The sequence below is a fragment of the Doryrhamphus excisus genome, linkage group LG6 (genome assembly GCF_037039965.1).
Source record: "Doryrhamphus excisus strain RoL-2023G ecotype Guam linkage group LG6, RoL_Dexc_Guam_v1.1, whole genome shotgun sequence".
Lineage (NCBI taxonomy): Eukaryota > Metazoa > Chordata > Actinopteri > Syngnathiformes > Syngnathidae > Doryrhamphus > Doryrhamphus excisus.
In genome coordinates this window covers 20,028,003-20,047,773 of record NC_136362.1, presented here as the reverse complement: position 1 = coordinate 20,047,773, position 19,771 = coordinate 20,028,003, and the positions used below count along the sequence as shown (strand labels likewise).

The 19,771-nt window shown below is 41.3% G+C and overlaps 1 protein-coding gene across 2 annotated transcripts in view; it reads right to left on the bottom strand.

Annotated features, from left to right (window-relative positions):
• The window catches only part of ephb1 (EPH receptor B1), a 170,332-nt gene that overhangs the window by 55,763 nt on the left and 94,798 nt on the right, over window positions 1-19,771 (bottom strand). For both annotated transcript variants that reach the window (XM_058067568.2, XM_058067569.2), the window contains exons 4-5: window positions 12,424-12,579; window positions 2,398-2,733 (exon numbers count right to left, since the gene is read on the bottom strand). In XM_058067568.2, coding sequence (XP_057923551.1) covers window positions 2,398-2,733; window positions 12,424-12,579 — 492 coding nt within the window. The remainder of the gene's footprint in view (window positions 1-2,397; window positions 2,734-12,423; window positions 12,580-19,771) is intronic.

Below are 19,771 nucleotides of genomic sequence, written 5' to 3'. Positions count from 1 at the left end.
AGCCTGTCAAAGCACCATTAGGCCAAACTCGTTATAAGACCAATTTACTCTCAACGTTCCTTCACTGTCATGGTTGCACCGTTTGGTTGTCTTCCCTCCAACTTCTCTTCAGAATAATTCCCACATTACATGGGTCACTGAAGGTGTCCTGTTATGCAAAATTGACCTATTTATGATCCCACAACTCTAACGTGTGCCACGACAAAACCTGAGCAAAATTCCCCTCACTTGTTTTCTCGACTTATGAGAGAAGAGGTTCTGAAACAGTTGCCTCTGCCTCTGACCCGCCCCAGGCTTGCTGAGCCCACCATCTTAAGGAGGAAGAATGTGTTTGTAAAAAAGCAGACTTAAAATAAAGCTCTGCCATCTATCCATCAATCCGTTACAGACGGCTTGATCAAAGAGCGTTTTTTTTATTCTGGAGTGAATAGGTCAACTTACCATAATGTTACTGTAAAATTTATGAATAACATGTTAGCACTGTAGCTCAAATAGCTAGTTTCTGATCATCTACCATCTAGTGTAAAAAATTCAAACACTTTTCCCTTGCAACTTCGCCGGTTCAAATTTTGCTGCTTAACTCATTAAAATAAATAAGTGGATTGCCACTTTTACACAATGGAATACTGACTATTATTAGTCAAAAATATGCATACATTCATTCATTCATTTTCACAAGGGTCGCAGGGGTGCTGGAGCCTACCCCAGCTGTCTTCGGGCAAAAGGCGAGATGCACCCTGGACTGGTGGCCAGCCAATCACAGGGCACATATAGACAAACAACCATTCACACTCACATTCATACCTATGGACAATTTTGAGTCGCCAATTAACCTAGCATGTTTTTGGAATGCATGCATCGTTTTTGGTAAAAAAAAAAAAAAAAAACATGCACGCATGGGTAGAACCAAAAATATGCCTAAAAAGCATAACAATGGGTAAATGAAGGAAAATACAAATATAAGGGATTCAGAAGACGCATTTAAAGATATGATATGGAATATGGTGTAGTATTCTACTGGTGTACTGTGTACTGAGCTGCCGTTTACAGTGTGGTACATGACAACCATGCAATGTGAGGCAGGAAGTCATGAAGTCATGAAGCTGCTGTCAACTACAGCTCGTCTTTCACTCCACTGCAATTCCACTTTTGCATGAAAACCTTATGGATTATTTTGTGCTTTATTTGTATTATCCTTGTGAAAGGATGACAAAGTTTGGTCAAAACAGCATCCTCGTCAAAGACACACACACAGAATGGCGGAAGTAATAGCATGAAGGTCATTTGCAGTGGTTGGCTGGAGCTCCAACACAAGTAGGATCACACCTGCATATATACAGTATACACATACAATAGATGAGACAGAATCAAGCACAATCCGTCTGCGTATTTACCTTGAATCCTCCTGCAGGCTCACTGCACTGACATTGAAGCATTGACCAGAGATGAACCTGCCCAGCCGTTACACAACCATATAGGTGAATGTGGTTCAACATGTCTGCTGACACCAGGCCCCGTCTAAGAATAACACCCCTAAACAATAGCTCTCAGACTCTCATAAAAGCACTCCATTTAATTTAAAACACACAAAGGCATCAAAACCTGCAGCAATGAAAGCTCCACTCCGTGCTTGTGTTAACTAAAGAGCTCAGGCGAACACTGCTTTGGGAATCTGAAGATGTACAGACAGGTTTTGAGTGGAGTGTCGCCTTCTGTGACGACAGAAGTGGAGACTGGCTGCGCGATGTTGCGCTCAAAACAAAGTCTCATTAAGCAAAGACCCAAGGAAAACAACAAAGAGACTTGTCAGTCTGCAAGACGCAGATGTGAGCCTCAAAGAGAAATAGGAAGGGAAAAAAATCACATTGAGGATTGATAAACATCTCAAATGAAAGTGGTGGAATCGTTACGATTGTTAAAAAGCAAGAAGTGCATTAATCTCAAATATGCAAAATGTGGCTATTTCTATCATTGGTTTGATCTGGAAATAAACCGAAAATGAAAGGGATATGGTGCCTGTCACAAAATGGTCTGTATATCAGAATATTAAGTATATATATCCTTATTTGACATTGCATTCTTTACTGGCCTTTTAACAGCTACTACTGTGCTGTACACCTTAAAGATATTACCATTATTCACAGCTGAGCTATGTAAAATCCCTTAGGCGCTGCAGTCAACCATGCAGTGACCTGAGACGCTGAAGAACTCAAATGTTTCACACATACAGCCCATAAATAATAGAATAACAGTTCCCCAGCAGGAGCAAGTGACATCATGACTTACAAAAAGGGGGGGGGTGTTTACTAAAGACATATATAGCATAATTAAATGTTGATATGAGGCTAATTATTCCCATCTTCATCATTATAACACCTTGTCAAAGCGGCCACTTACCAGCCTGGTTGGTGGTGATGTCTATGGACACATGCTGTGACGGATAGGGGCTTTTATTGCTGACACCGTTAACAGCCTGTATCTCAAAGCTGTAGAGAGTGTGCGCCAAAAGGTTGCTGATGAACACCCTGGTCTCGGTCAGACCCAGCTGACGAGGGACAAATTCCACATTGTCGTCACAGTGGGAGCAGGCAAGCCGGTTGGCCTGACACTTTTTGCACAGGATGTTGTAAACGACATCGTCCCTGCCGCCCGTCTCCCTGGGAGAATGCCACTCCAGTATCACAGAGGTCTCATTCACGATGGAAATGACATTTCTTGGGCTAGAAGGGACACCTGCAGAGACACAAGAAATATAAATATGAGAAACGACAAAAAATGTGCCAAATCTTTATTTGAGGTGGCAATACGATGCTGTACGGCAGCATCCGTATCACTGGAAAAGCTTCTCATTGTTAACAGTGGTGACCTCAACTCAACTAGATCAACTGTTCATAATAGAGTGACTTGCAGGGTACACCCTGGACTGGTCGCCAGCCAATCACAGAGCACAAACAACCATTCCCAATCACATTCATACCTATGGACAATTTGGAGTGGCCAATTAACCTAGCATGTTTTTGGAATGTGGGAGGAAACCGGAGTACACTGAGAAAACCCGCACACACACGGGGAGAACATGCAAACTCCACACAGAGATGGCTGAAGGTGGAATCGAACTTGGGTCCCCTAGCTGTGTGACCTGCAAGGTAACCACTCGTCCGTCGTGCAAGTCCTAACCTTCACGTCTCAAGCAAGTCCCAAGTCATTGTGGAGACAATCAGTCAGTGCTCAGGTCAAGTAAGTCAAGTCAAATCAAATCAAAAATCTAATCATCTACCCCATTTTCCATAATTAAAATTATTGCAGACATGAACAATAACTGATATTAACACTGAAAAATACTTTTTACATTAGTATCCAAATGTGATAATAAGAATATAATAAAATGCATAGGGCTTATGATATGTCAAAAATAAAAAGCTATATGCGTGTTATATTGACTTTAGGATAAAATTATAATACTAACAAAATCAATATTCTTCACAGGCGGCACGGCGGTCGAGTGGTTAGCGCGCAGACCTGTTAGAGACTCATTGCAAGTTATCACGTATGTTGATTGCAGTTGTTGCTGCTAAGCGTAGCCCAAACAGTTATTAGGTTGAGGGGACAAGCATGTTTTCACACAGGGGTAGGTTTGATTTTTCCATTATAATAAAAGGATTGGCTGCACGGCGGTCAAGTGTTTAACGCGCAGACCTCACAGCTAGGAGACTCGAGTTCAATCCCACCCTCGGCCATCTCTGTGTTTGCATGTTCTCCCCGTGCATGCGTGGGTTTTCTCCGGGTACTCCGGTTTCCTCCCACATTCCAAAAACATGCTAGGTTAATTGGCCACTCCAAATTGTCCATAGGTATGAATGTGAGTGTGAATGGTTGTTTGTCTATATGTGCCCTGTGATTGGCTGGCGACCAGTCCAGGGTGTACCCCGCCTCTCGCCCAAAGACAGCTGGGATAGGCTCCAGCACCCTTGCAACCCTCGTGAGGAAAAAGCAGTAGAAAATGAATGAATGAATGAATATTCTTCACTTCCCTTTTTGAGGCTCCTTTACAATGTAAGGTAATGATAAAATAGCCACAAAAGCAAATGGCCCCTGGCCCCATAGACCTCATTTAACAACAGAACATGACGCTATGACTTTTCGTTGATTCATTCATTTTCATTCAAGTACCTATGTGGCATTTCATTTCGAGCAGCAATCGACGCTTGCGGGTGGACAAGCGATGAAAAATGTTCAGGATGGATTCCTGGGCTCATATGCACTGGTTTTGAAGATACAGTCCTCGCTCGTTGATCGCTAGCTGTTAATTGGTTCCTGCTCTTTTAGACTAATAATAGGCCAAAGTCATAGGCTAGTCATTCTTGACTTTACATAAGGAACAATTCAATAAGTCACATTCTAAGGAGTCTAAAAGTACAAGGTCTGCCTGCAGAGGAGGAAATCTACTCTACTGTTCAATCATTTGTTATTGGGTCGATTTGTGTTGTTGGCAAAATCTACTTGTCGTTTCTTTCTTTCTTCAGCACAATTGGAATGCTAATTTATTCCACTCGCACCCAGAGGGTTCATACAGCGAAACGTTTGTGTCTATCAAACATTGGTTATTTAGCAAAATGCAGTGTTGCATGGAGTATTCTTATCCAAGTGGCTCTGGAGATTCACGCTTGCATTCATTCCCCAGGAGCACGCAGCTGGAGCACAGCCTCCAAAATGATATTCATGGAGAAATCATGAAACGATAAAACTAGTGTTTTGCTTGAGTGGCGCATTCAGATTTGGGACTTGGTAAAAAATGGTACTTGTTCACCAGCCATTGCTCAATTGGAGTACAGTTTGTTAAGTGTGGTGTAGCTTCGTGTTGGGGGGGTCCCTCCACTGCACAGTTATACAGTGGTGTGTAAAAGTGTTTGCTGCCTTCCTGATTTCGGACTTTTTTGCATGTTCGTCACACTTAAATGTTTCAGATCATCAAACAAATTTAAATATCAGTCAGGGACAAACCTTTTATTCATTCATTCATTTTCTATCGCTTATCCTCACAAGGGTCACGGGGGTGCTGGAGCCTATCCCAGCTGTCTTCGGGCGAGAGGCGGGTACACCCTGGACTGGTCGCCAGCCAATCACAGGGCACATATAGACAAACAACCATTCACACTCACATTCATACCTATGGACAATTTGGAGTGGACAATTAACTTAGCATGTTTTTGCAGAAAACCCACGCATGCACAGGAAGAACACGCAAAACACAGAGATGGCCGAGGGTGGGATTGAACTCGGGTCTCCTAGCTGTGGGGTCTGCACACTAAACACTCATCTGCCGTGCAGCCAATCCTTTTATTATAATGGAAAATCAAACCTACCCCTGTGTGAAAACATGCTTGTCCCCTAAACCTAACCTACGCTTAGCAGCAACAACTGCAATCAACATACGTGATAACTTGCAGTGAGTCTCTAACAGCGCTCTGGAAAAATTTTGGCCCACTCATCTTTGCAGAATTGTTGCACTTCAGCCCCATCTAAGGGTTTTCCAGCATGGACCCCCATTTTAAAGTCATGCTAAAGCATCTCAATAGGATTTAGGTCGGAACACCCCACTTGTTTTTCATCAGCCATTCAGAGGTGGACTTGCTAGTGTGTTTTGGATCATTGTCCCGTTTTACCTTGAGTTCATTAACAGACATTCTGTTTGGGGATGTTTTGGTAGACAACAGAATTCATGGGCCCATTTATCACAGTTCTGTCTTCCAGGTACTGAAGCAGCAAAAAAGCCCCATAACATCACACTACCACCTCCATATTTTACTGTACGTAGGTATGATGGTCTTTTTCATACTCCTCGTCAGACCACAAAGTATTTTCCCCAAAGTCTTGGGAATCATCAAGATGTTTTACGGCAAAATTGAGACATGGCTTACTGTTCTTTTTGGTCTTGGAACTCTGCCACACAGGTCATTTTTTCCCAGTATCTTTCTTATGGTGGAGTCATTAAAACTGACCTTAACTGGGGTAATTGAGGACTATTTCTTTGGTTGCTGTTGTGGGGTCTTTTGTGACCCCTTGGATGGAGTCCCTAGGTTTTGGAAATTGCTTTTCCAGAGTGATAGATCTCATTCAGTTTCATTTTTTCCAGATTTTTTCTCCTTTAATTATGCAAAGTTTATTTTAGTGTTCAGTTGTGTTGTCACAGACTAATTTATATTTGTTTGATGAGCTCAAACATGTAAGTGTGACAAGCATACAAAGAAATAACAAATCAGGAAAGGGGAAAACACTTTGTCACACCACTGTCGCTTGGATAGCACACACATGACCGTGCCAAAGATGCTGCGGCTTGGGTAAAACTGCCCTGCAGAGCCCATTTGGAAGCGATTTATCCCCTGTAAAGCTTGACCTTTATATAAAATGAAGCAGAACTAACCTATTCCTTGGATAACGGTGCCTCGCTCTTCAAACTCGCTCTGCTGGCAAATATACTATTCGTTTTCTCCTTCTTTTGACAAAAAAATGTATGAGCAGTCCTTGATAATCGTAAATTAGCAGTTATGAGAATTGGTTAAAGTTGCATCAAGTACAAAGCTCAGGGGCAAATACATCAGGCAATTCAAAACATTGCAGTGATATGTAGTGATGCAATAAAATAAATGTGCTAATGTCTGACTCACGGATGAGCTGGATACTCATTATAAACGAGTGTCCGTTAGGGATAATGCATTTTTTTAAACGGCATATTGTAGAAAAAGTAACTTAGAAAGAATGAAATGTGTAGAAGAGTTCATACTAAAAACTACTGAGTTCAACAGATCACTTGCACACATACACAGTACACATGTAGCTGAATAATAATAATAAATAGCAACTTCTCATCAATCCATGTTAATTTTAGACTTAAAATAATGTACTGATATAAGCCACACCTATTTATGATACAGGTATGGATGCAGATAATTTTGATGGGTGAACAGATACACATACAGATATTGGTGTACTCGCAAAAGGGGATGGAGTAGTACCTTGGCTTGGCCTCCCAACAACATAGTTTGATGGACGCCAAGTCACTTCCTTACTTACACTTCCTGTCACTGACATCTACGGACGCCAAGTTGACTTATCGGTGACAGGAAGTGTATGACCTTTTTGGGTGTGTTGTATGAGGACGAGTGAAACAGGCTTCACTACTGCACAATAAGCACTTCACGTTATCCATACCGCTTCTGCCATGTGTACCATACACAAAGTATGTGCATGCAGGTAATGCACATCTACCCATGCGGAAAACGCATGTGACACACATGCCCCGGCTATGTGTTCCCATGCACTGTCTCCATGTGTGATTCATACACCCTTGAGAAAATAACATGATACTTTATGTCATCTATTCCAGAGGGTGACAGTCTCCTCACTGGGTTGTCCTGACTCCAGCTGAGCTACACATGTGCAGGCATGGCATGAGAAATCAGATGTGACGGCCACTTATCCAGTGATTTGCAGACTATTAGTGCAGTCCATGGCGATTTTAATTTGCCGTAGGATTTAATTTGTTGGGGACATTCCGTACAGGTTCTCAGCTGGTCCTCATTTTGCCATGCCAGTCAAAATAGTTTCTTCTCAGAGACACATTTCTCTCATTTAGCTTATATTTCATGGGGAAAATGTCATATCCAGGCAGGGTGTGTTAGAAAAAAAGGGGGGGGGGGCTTTATTTTAATTGTAAAATACAAATCACATGAACCAGTGCGTGGGTGTATCCGAGTGCAAATGGCATTTGTGTTTCATTTGGACAATTACATTATGCACACAGGCAAGCTTTTACTTTTGTGCTCTTACACCTAAGTGGGCATAACACTTTATAGGTAAAGGAGCCTAGTTACTTGAGCTAATGTTCAAAATCGTTCATTCCATTCATTGTGGAAATGCGAAATGTAGCAGATCCAATTATCCTACATTTTGCATGCAGGGGCAGTAAAATGTAAGATGTATTGTGTCTCTCTTTTGCATCGTGTTAAATATACCATTATTTATATGATTTTTCACACCCATGCATGTACAGTATCTGGTAGAGATGAAGGCAGGTTATGAGCTCCCCCCGTCGTGAAAAAGGATTTAACATGTCTATAAAAATCCAGTTTCCTTCCCAGGCCCCGCGTCCAAAATAAACCGGTGCATATTACTTACTCATCCCACCCCTTTGAATGGTTCGAGCCCCGCGTGTCTGCTCTTTCAAACTGTTTGTTTTCATGATGTGAAACAGGCTCGCGGGTGCAACAGAAGGTCCCTGTGTGCAGATACCGATCACAGCCAGAGGAGCCGAGAGGAGCACTGGGGGTTGTGTGGGTTGTGTGGGCTGGTGAGAGCTCAAACACAAGCTTTGTCGCTTGGCACTAGGAATTTACATGCAAACATCAAACCATTAGAAAGACACTGCCTTTATAAACATTATAATGCTCGTGTTTGATTTACACTGTCTGAGAGGTGTTTTTCTTTAGAAAAATACATATTTCTTATGATAGATAACCTTATGCAGTTATTCAGAGATGGATGGCAAGAGATACCGTTTATATATTGGTTCCAGATTAGTGTACTAGAACCATATTATGTTCCCTTCTCTCCCTATATTTAGCTTGACTGAATTACATTCCAAAGATTTGGCTTAAGCAGCTGGCATTGGTGGCTTCCAAAAAGTAACATCAACAGAAGAGTTTTTGCATTTTCCATACATATGCATTTCATTTTACCTCACTTTAACCCGGCCATGTTTGTGGGCTCACTATAGAGTCCTTCAAACCCAACATTCCTTGTAACTCAAACCAAACCCTAAAACACAAACCAAACCCCTACATCAGGGGTCTGAAACACGCGGCCCGCGGGCCAAATGTGGCCCGCAGGACACTAGTTTGAGGCCCCCGCCTTGATATGAAAGTTTGATATGGATGCTGTATGGTATCATGTACCCAGAAAAAATTATTACGTTTGATTAATGTTCATGTTAAAGGTTAAATAACTGTTAATAGTTATCCTCCCTATCCGTGTGGAAGTGGTAAGTTTTTGGCTATTTAAGTTTAAAGGAAATAACTTGAAGGCTACCGTTTAGGTCGCTAGCTCTCTAGTTTGCGAGTTAGCATGTGTCTCAAGACCCTGCAGTTGCGCAATATGTTGTAAATAAAAAGAGTATAAATGTGACTATAGTCGTGTTTTGTCATGTCTACAGGGCTCTAATAATGCTTTGTTCATTTTAATCTGAAAAAAATAATTTGTCTACCCACCAACTATATGTGGTTTCTTAAGTTTTTATTATTTGTCGTTTTATTATTATTATTATATTTATTTATTACTTATTTATTTCTTTATTCTTGATTTGTTTATTTATTTTTCATCTTATTTTGTGCAGAAAAATAAAAATTAAGATATTTAAGAACAGTTTTATTAGAGCTTTTATTGTAGAAAATCAGAACCAAAGCACTGAAAAAGTTTGTATATTTTTCTGTTTTTAATAAATGTGTTTTTTTTTGTTGTTTTTTTGGAAAAACTGATGTGGCCCAGCCGTGCCCAGACCCTAGCTCCAGTGGCCCCCAGGTAAATTGAGTTTGAGACCCCTGCCCTACATGGTTTGTCAGGTCCTTCCCATCTTCCTTGTTGTGACAACCCTCTACTTTTCCTGTATCATTCCTTGCAACAGGATACACCATCTCCCTTCAGACCCAATCAGCACTGACTTCACTGCCGGACTTACCTTAGATACCACTCAGCATGTCACACCTCCCCTGACTCACACACAAATCCATCAGCCCACTAAAATGCTTCCCTACTGCAGCATTCTCACACTTAGTGTTTCACACATACGTAGCAGAGCTTCATCAAACTATGGTCAGGTTTGGTAGCTGCATGAAAGTAGGTTTGCCGTGAGAAAGAGCTGCTCACTTCAGGCCTGGGCTGTGGTCAACAGAAGATGGCAGCGATGAGATAATATGGCCTGTCCCTGAAGGCGGGGCGATGGTGGACTTGCGGGGGGTTGTGACGTGAAGCACCCTGCTGACATAGCCAGGCGCCGGACTATCCATCACGAGCTAATCAGAGCAATCTGGAGCACACAGGGACCAGCGCCTCTGAAGCAGGCCTGCAGAAAGCGCTACAGCTTCTGCTGCCAGAGAGCAGCCTGATTTAAGCTATAACGGCTGCTCTTATCAGGCCTGACGGCATTAAAGAGATTCGTACAAGGATGATCTCACTGCCCGCCCCCTGCTGAGATCTAGGGAAGCGAGAGTATCAAGCTAAGCTGCTACTGTGTCGTCAGAGAAGCAATGGAAACTCTGTTGTAGGAGATATTTTTTGAAAACAGTTGAAGTAGAGGCTCAGTGTTCAAAAGGGTGTTGGCATTTTAAATGCATGAAAGATTAATTTTTCCCCAAGACATTGGCTCTAAAATTCATTTTTGTGTTGATTAAGTGCCTGATTGCCAGGAACATGGGTCTAATCCAGGTGTATCTTTCTTGGGCGCTGTTACAGGTACCCAAGCAAAGAGTCCAGGGCTAGATGGATCGTAGTTCCTTGCTTAGAGGGAGTTCATTCAATATTTTTTCTGGCCGTGATATATCAACATGTGCATGCGTTTGTTTTCTTCCTCTCTTTCCCAGACAGGCTGGATGACAAGACATTTCACTCTTTGCATCTGCGCGTGTTGGTTCTATAGCAGAATGAACGCAGCGAGTGAACCCTCCTGTCATTCATTCAGTCTCTTTGTCTCTCTTTGGGGGGGAGAGGCGGGGCAGTAGTGAGTATGCACTGTGTGTGTCATGTACCACAAGATCGAATAATTTATTTGTGCCTGTTGCGTATAAAACACAATCTGATGTTATTTTCAGCCCATTTTCACATTGTCATTTAGTGACAAAACGTTTGGGACAAAGACAATAAAATAAATAATAAAAAATGGTGGAACCTAGACTCCAGCTGCAGTGATTCCCGACACCTCTTTGTGCACCAAACACATTCTGCTGCACCCGAAACAGGTTGACTAAACGCTGACAAAATGTTACACCTTAAACATAAACAGAATGTTGCTAAAAGTGAGTCAAGAAGGTGAATATGCAAATGAGTTGATGCCTGCATGGACACACGATGTGAACTTCACAGCATTTCTGGGTTATTCCTCCGTTTATTTGTCAACAGTCAGGCAAAGAAAGTGACAGTGATTCACAATCTGAAAGATAGCATCGTGTCCATGATACTTAAGTATAAGTGCAATCTTGTTTATAGAGACTTGATACTTTTTTATTTACTATTTTTATTGTTGTAAGAGGTTTTTATTTAAGTGTTTAACAGAGACAAGGTCTATTTTTTATTGCCTTTGGTTATGATTTTTATGCAAGTGCAAGTTTTGCTAAAACTATTTTATTTTCATTGGGTTTTGTTTGTTTATTATGTTGCTTGTGTGTTAATTTATTTGATCTAAAAGCTCTTGGCATTCCAACTGCAATGTTAAATACTCTTGAGAATAAAGTTTATTGCCGTACTTTTCAATATGGTGTCCTTGCATTATTATGCCATACATTATGGAACAAATATATATGTTCACGGCTGCCAAGTGGTTAGCGCACAGGCCTCACAGCAGGGAGACCCAAGTTCAATTCCACCCTCGGCCATCTCTGTGTGGAGTTTGCATGTTCTTCCCGTGTATGCGTGGGTTTTCTCCGGGTACTCCGGTTTCCTCCCACATTCCAAAAACATGCTAGGTTAATTGGTGACTCCAAATTGTCCATAGGTATGAATGTGAGTGTGAATGGTTGTTTGTCTATATGTGCCCTCTGACTGTTTCAACCTGGACGGAATGCAGGGCTGACTAGACCGGGAGAAAAGCAATGAACTAATGTAACTGAGTGTAAGAACCAATAAAGGCTGTGTTTGTACCACATACCAGCACTCAAAACTCTCCACTTGGGACCCCTTGCAAAGATCGCTTGGGGAGATTTTAAGGCCCTCAAGGTAGAGGCAGATGGTGTGCTTGATGGAGCAGCCACTAATTCAGCAGAGAGATGTTGTGTACTGTGCCATGGGAGGCCAGACGTGATGAGAGAGAATCCAAAGCCTTAAAAGGTGCGGTTGGATACACTTGGGAACCACTTTGGAACCGCCAAACAGACAGCCGTGCTGCACTGGGGGTCCCTCCGCAGCTTTAAGGCATTAATTGTAAAAGATGGAAACATAACTACTCGCTTATGCTTTTTTTTTTTTTAAATATACTTTAGTTGATAACTAATTACAAGACGACTGCAATGAAAACAAAAAACAGTACATGGGGTTTTTGACCTAGGCTTGACTGCAACTGCAGCACAAAATCCACTTAGAGGATCTTATATCATCAGAGTAGTTCCAAAATAGGCTATAAGGGACTCTGCTATACATGTGCATAAGAAAGGCTGTACTCACTGGTGCAGGGTTCGTCCGGCTGATCCGCATCGCCACGGTAATATCCATTGCGACAAACGCAGACGGTGGCAGCCTCAGCAGTTGAGCGGCTGTTCGGAGGACACTGTAGACAAAGACCGGGACCCTGAGTGGACTTGAAGGTACCAGGCGGGCATGCTGGGTGGGAAAAGACAAACAACATGTCAGGCAAAATAATTGTAACTCCACAAGGGTGATGTAGGCAGGCATCAAAGTAGATGAAAACAGACTGAGACAGACAGGAGATCATATGGAGACTGACTCAATTGTGTGTGGATCCAATTGTGTTATGTATCAGTCTCCAGTGGCCACGTTGCTCTGAACACATCATGCTTTGAAGTCCAGCATTGTACAGTTTATGCAAAATAGAGAATGTCGTTTTCAGACTTTATTTGTTGGGAAAAAAATACCATATATTTGGTTCAATACGGTAAATAGATTTGCATTGGCATGCGGTAGTGACATTGCTGTGTTTGCCCAATGACTATTAGATTACCAGTGACCTCCCTCGGGATGGGTGTACATGGCGGTGGTGAGTTTGCCACTGTTGTACGTCGCACAGCTTGACGTAAGCGCTCAATTTGACTGAGATTTTGGATGATATCACTATGCTGAAATCCAGGCAATAACTCCATTTGTTTACCCAAAAGAATACAAAGCAGACAGGGTCTTGCGTACCGCGTGGGAGGATTTGCTGACTGTAATAACCATGATAAATGTTTAATATTTCAGTCGGTTTATCCATGTTGGAGGAGGCAGCGGTGTTGCTTCTATTTCATGTACTTCATTCATTCATTCATTCATTCATTTTCTACCGCTTTTTCCTTATGAGGGTTGCGGGGGGTGGTGGAGCCTATCCCAGCTGTCTTTGGGCAAGAGGCGGGGTACACCCTGGAGTGGTCGCCAATCACAGGGCACATATAGACAAACAACCATTCACACTCACATTCATACCTATGGACAATTTGGAGTGGCTAATTAACCTAGCATGTTTTTGGAATGTGGGAGAAAACCCACGCATGCACGGGGAGAACATGCAAGCCAAGGGTGGAATTGAACCCTGGTCTCCTAGCTGTGAGGTCTGCGTGCTAACCACTCAAACACAGTGCCGCCCATTTCATGTACTGTAAAATATGATTTGTTATTTCTTCACCAAAGAGGATTATGCTATGAAGTTTTGACCAAAACATATGCAAGATCTGCACACAAAGTTGAATGTGCTGAAGATTAAATGATTGCACAGCAATTATAACCAAGGGTTTCCCCTCGGCGGGGAACGTAGTAAATGAAGTCTTTGCTTTGAAGATTTCTCAAATCACAAAATCACAATCAAAAATGTCAGAAAATTGCATTAAAAATGCTGATTTACTATGGCGTTAAAAAATAGCCAAAGAGGACAGCTCCATTTATTCTCTTCAACTACCATCTCTGATGAGCTGCTGGCTAAACGTATCGAATTGTGAAGCTGAGTGAAGGAGAAAAAGGAGGCCTATAAACACGCACACAAACACACACAGGAGCCATTGCACCCAACAGTGCCTGTTCTCCCTCCTTTGGTGCTGCCGCCAGACACAGCGGTGGCTAACTGACTGTCTTGATGTCTCGTCACAGACACAGTCGCCACATACAAACACACATACGCACAGGGCTAGACCCCAACAACCACAAACAGCTTATAAAACAACCCCAGAAGCTTCGAGGCAGATTAAAGCCATGTTTCGCAAGGAGCAAAACAAACTGCAACGCCGCGATTGCACCAGAGCTATCTTAGGACCATGAATAAGTGTGTTTGTGTGCAAGTATGCACATTCTTGCAGGGGTTTGCAGAAACTGCAACATAAACAGTTTCCGTGTGTGTGCATTGTGAGGTTCTATCTCGTATGCCAGTTTAAGTTTGTGGCCCCTGTTGAGTTCTGATATGCATAAATTACATCATATTTGAGGCGACACATCTCCTAATGGAAGAATATTGAGACTCTTAAACACTCACTGTCAACAAGGGGGAGGAAACGGCTGCAAAAGCAATAACTTTGAGATATGAGAGATTACAAATTGATAAAATGCAGACCAACGAGTTTTGTGACTGTGAATGAAATATGACACAAACAATTTTACAAACAATTATAGCCGAATGGGTAGTGGAGATTTGGAACATGCCTGATCCTGAAAAACATGTGTAAAATAGTCATTACATTATCTGTAATGTCATATTCTATGTGAGGCTTCAAGCAATGGTTCTATTGTGTTTTTTCAAAGTCATTCCTCTACTCTAAATAGTTTAAGAACAGCTTTATATTTATTTTGGTCATGATTTTCTTGGGCATTTTAGCCAAAAGGGATAACCTAGGGAACCCTGTCTGTTACCGACACCACCCACCACCCTTCACCTGCAGAGTAAATGGACTGATTTGATTTACCCAGCATTTCCGTTGACCCTTTTAAATAGGCTTGACTTTTCAGACTGAACTTGAGATGATTCAATGTGCACACTTGAACAAAGTCGACTTGTGCAGAAACAAGCTCGGAGCACAGGACGAGAATTCCAACATGTGTCAAAGTAGCTTCCTGATACATAATATGCGTATGAATCCTACCATTAACTTCATTACATTAGCGACCTGCTTCATGGAGCGAGAGAGATGGGAGGGAATGAGAAAGCAATACGTTAGCAAACCCACAGTGGGTTGAGGCATGCTTCATTTAATTTGGAAGAGGGCCCAATTTCGTATTTTATCTCATTTGTGAATATTTGGAGTGGAAGAGGTTGAGAGTTCCTGTCCTGCATGGAGCCGTCATTCATCGCTTGTGTTGGTTTTCAGACACAGGAGGAGGATGGAACACGAGATGAACAAGCAATTAGTCTCCCCTGTGGGAAAATAACCCACAACTGAACTGGCTGCATCCAGAAACAAAACATTCCTCTCCTTTCAAGTGGTCTCAACAGAGATCTTCCAGCATTGTTCTCTCCTCCATTCTTTCTCATTTCACCACTGCCACCATCACATTGTCTCTCCTATCGGAGAGGAATTGTTTGCTCTTCTCTTCCACCTCCTCATTGATTGACAGCTTTGCATCCCTGTTGCCTTGATAGATATAACAGTGAACTGACAGAGGTATGTCACCTGAGGGAGGGCGCTCACTACTCATCACAACCTAACTGTGATGACCTTACGTCGCTTCCTGCCACCAGCCCGACCGGGTGCGATGTGTCAGTGATATCTGAAGTGTCAGTCATCGCCTCAGCAGGTACTTTTCCTTGACGTTGGATGCCAAAAAGGATGCTAAAAACAGGTTGTCTTTTCCGCAACCGCATCATGCATTCATGATTCATTAGAGCACAGGATGTGCTCTACATAAGGACCTCGATAACAGGCTTCAATAATAGCCGAGAGCTGGAGTTAAATTTCAAAGGTTGGACTGGACCATACGACTGGACCGTATTCTTACAGAGCGTATAATGAAGTGCAGGCTGCAGGCCATGCATCATACATGGAGGCATGCGGGCACCGTATCACGTGTCGCAAACGTGCCGTTGGAAAATGCGTCCAGCGCGTAAGAATAAGAATTAATTGGAGACGTGGGATTTATAGGTCGAGCAGAATAAGAATTACATTAGGCTGACATGGAAGAATAAACTGGCGCATGCTGGATCAAATGAAAAATTGCAGTGGGGAGTTGGGGGCAGCCAATGAAAAGGATTATGAAGACGGGTTGGAAATGGCTTTTTTCCCAATCAAGGTTACAGTACACGGACTTCACTCTCTCGCCCGGCCGGCTTACTTCTCTGGCACAGCTTTAAAGTAAAAAAGCATGAAGGTTGCTCTTGACAGATAGCAAAACAATGATGATATGCTACAGAGAGTCACTGGGGAAAATGACATTGTTCAAGCTGACGTCACTACCGCTGATGATGTGTCTTATCTAAATAAAAGATATTTAAAACGGGATTCAAACATTGTCACACTCTTTGCGGTTCAATGAAGACAAAAATATGCGGCATTGAATAAAGTGTAACAATTTTTTATGGCAATACTTTGGATTTCCTTTCCAATCCGAGCCTATGAGTAAAATTCAGACAGGTATAAATACTAATACTTTCTGCCAATACAACTAATGTGTTTTGTCAATTTTAAAAAGTAGTTTAAAATCATTAAACATCAGAGCACTATATTTACTTCCTTTACACTGTAAAGTATATATAATATTAATATATACATATATGAACATATAAAAACATAGGACCCTATAGGAAAATTGTGACTGATCGAGTTTAAAGGTGAGCTTGTGCATTACGTAATTACCCGGGCGGAAGACCTGCATATCATTTAGACAAGATGTCAATCATTGCGTTACTTTCCACGGTGCTCCTGTTAATAATATTCATACATACCTCAAATGACATAGGTACATTTTGATTTGAGAATTGATTTTAGGGCATAAAGATCTGTTATCCCAGGTATCAATATGTCATTATTAATCCACACATCACTTGTAACGATAATAATGACCTGATCACGCTTTTGCTTCACTTTGTGAAACCGAATCAAAACACATTTTCAAGGAAAATACATCACATTTAAGAGCAGAAATTATTTTAGATATTCCACACTCATTTTTCCCTTCTATTTTAGTTAATGCAGTTATATTTGTAATTGTCTTAGCTTTGAAACCCCCCACCTCGGCGTGTCTAAAGGCTTAAAACATTGTGTCTGACCCACAAATGGGTTAAGAGCTGTGAGTACATCCTTAGCCCAGGCCCTCATTTATCACATGGGATGGATCATAGTCTTTGCAGAGGCTTTGCAGTCACACATAGACCCCCTTATTCGCAAAACACTCATTCTGACATGCTTATGATTAGGTTAAGACCCCAGTTGACCCCCATTTCGGTATTTTGTTCATCAGTCACTTCAAGAGACAGATCCCCTGTTCAAACCACAGGAGGGTGCTTGTGCTGTGTAGATTTGTCTATCATTATTTGACGTTGTGTTTGTCAACAAGGGATGGGGAGGGGGGAGGGGGCAGACAATGTGACAACAAAAACAAAAGTTCAAACGGTGGTAGAGCCCATTGGTATTCATCCTTCCTCTTCATCTGTCACTGCTCATTTTCCTGCCACCATCCACGTAATGAGATGCTTCTCCAGCCCAGGTGTTCATTTTCTCTTCAAGGTCATTGGACAGCACAATACAATTCTTTGAGACAAAGGCTGGGCTTCAAACAAAGGCATCACAGAATGCCCACAAGCATTTATAAGACAGGGACAGACTGCATTTTTAAGGGTATGACTCCAAAACCTCTTAAATAAATTGCTTATACGAGTCAACAGGGACTCATTCAGCTTAAACGTATGTAAGGTCTCATACAAGCTGTCTTGTTTAAAGCCAATATACGTCATGACGTCATGTGGCAAGTCTGGTCAGTGTCAGTCTCCTCTACCTTCACATCGTCACCTTCTAATCTCTTACACAGAGAGAATGCAAACAGGAAAGAAAGCAGGCCTGGGAGATTTCATCAGGAATAAAGGGATGATTGAAAGAGCACGCAACCGGGTTCCATCTGCTTTTCAATGCTGCTCAACGGTTCCCTCCCACATATCATTAATCATGCATCCATTCTGGCCGTGTCATGACCCCACTTCCACGCCCAGACATGTAACCACAACACATTCACACAAAAATGTGCTGCCTTAGTGCTTCTCCTCAATCGAACATAGTTGTGGTCTGAAATTTCCATCGTCTCATCATGGACCCAAGATCACATATTAATTTGTGGTTTTAAATTATGTATTTGAACCATTTTTAAGGGTGGAATAATTATACCACATACATCTTCAATGACTTTGGGATGGAAAGAATCGGGTGTTTGGAATTTTGAAATTCCAAACAAATCATGTTTACACACATGTTTACACAAATCATGTTTATGCTGCCAAAAAGAAAGTACCAGCTACAGGCAGTAAGGATCACTGAACAATAATAATAATAATAATAATAATAATAATAATAATAATAATAATAATAATAATAATAATAATAATAATAATAATAATAATAATAATAATAATAATAATAATAATAATAATAATAATATAATATTATATAATAATAATAATAATAATAATAATAATAATACATTGTACTATTATTATTATTATTATTATTATTAATAATAATAATCAATGATTAATAATTAACCATTAATAATATTAATATATTGTATTATTATTATTATTATTATTATTATTATTATTGTGGTGGTGTGGTGGACAACTTTTTAAAAAATTTACGTGCCTCGTTTATCACTGTTAATTGGTTCCAAATCCAACTGAGATAAATTAATTTCCTCATTTATAAATCAAAATGTATATAGGTAGAAAACCTGTCGTATGCATACGTACACTCAGACGTATGTAGTGTTATGTGTAATACTTCCTGCAGTGGCTATTTACTCATCAATCTAACATTAGTGATATTTACTGAGCAGTGGAGGATACTATGTATCATGTCAATGTCATTGAATGTGTCTTTTAAATACCTTATATTTGTATTAGCTTCATTGAGCCATTTTTAAGAGAACAATACATACAATTTGCCCTGACTAATAATACACCGTATTCAACCGTGAAACGGCGATGAAATTCAAAGCGCGGAGTGGTGAGGAGTTACTGTTTAATCACTCCTTCCTGGAAAAAGAAAGAGTTCAAATAAATCTGGCCAAAATGAAGCAAGACATTCATAAGCCATTCATGCCCATGATGAGTGTATGCAAATGTGTGACCACAACTCTTTCCTCCCAAGTTATTAATACGGCAATATCTGAAACTGCAGAAATGGTGGAGAACAATGGCTGAACCTCCTGAGAAAGGTGATGTATTGTCCAATTAGGCTTCAGACTGTGCTGCAGTGTAATCCTGCTTTGACTTGATCACAGGGGATGGAAGATATGTTATGTACAAGGTGGTAAATGAGATAAAACAGGCAGATTACTGTAAATCCTTTACTATATAGAATACAGTATACGTTTTGTTTGCCCTTAATCAACAAAAGGAGAGAGCAATAATAACAATAATAGGAAAGGGTTGTTCAAAGTTGGATGTGAAATCAACCTGCTAATTAATGCACAAAGCAGGTGTCTGCTGGGCAGCAAAAATGGTCAGAAATTAAGATCCGAGTGTGTGTGTGTGTTCCTTCAGCAAATGAGGACACAATTTAGCAGACAGCCTATGCCCCATGGGCAGACTGTTGCCATGGCAACCTCACAGCCAGTATTAATTTTTGGCCCACATGTTCGCTTTTGAAAAGGCAGGAACCAACGACGGGACCGGTCG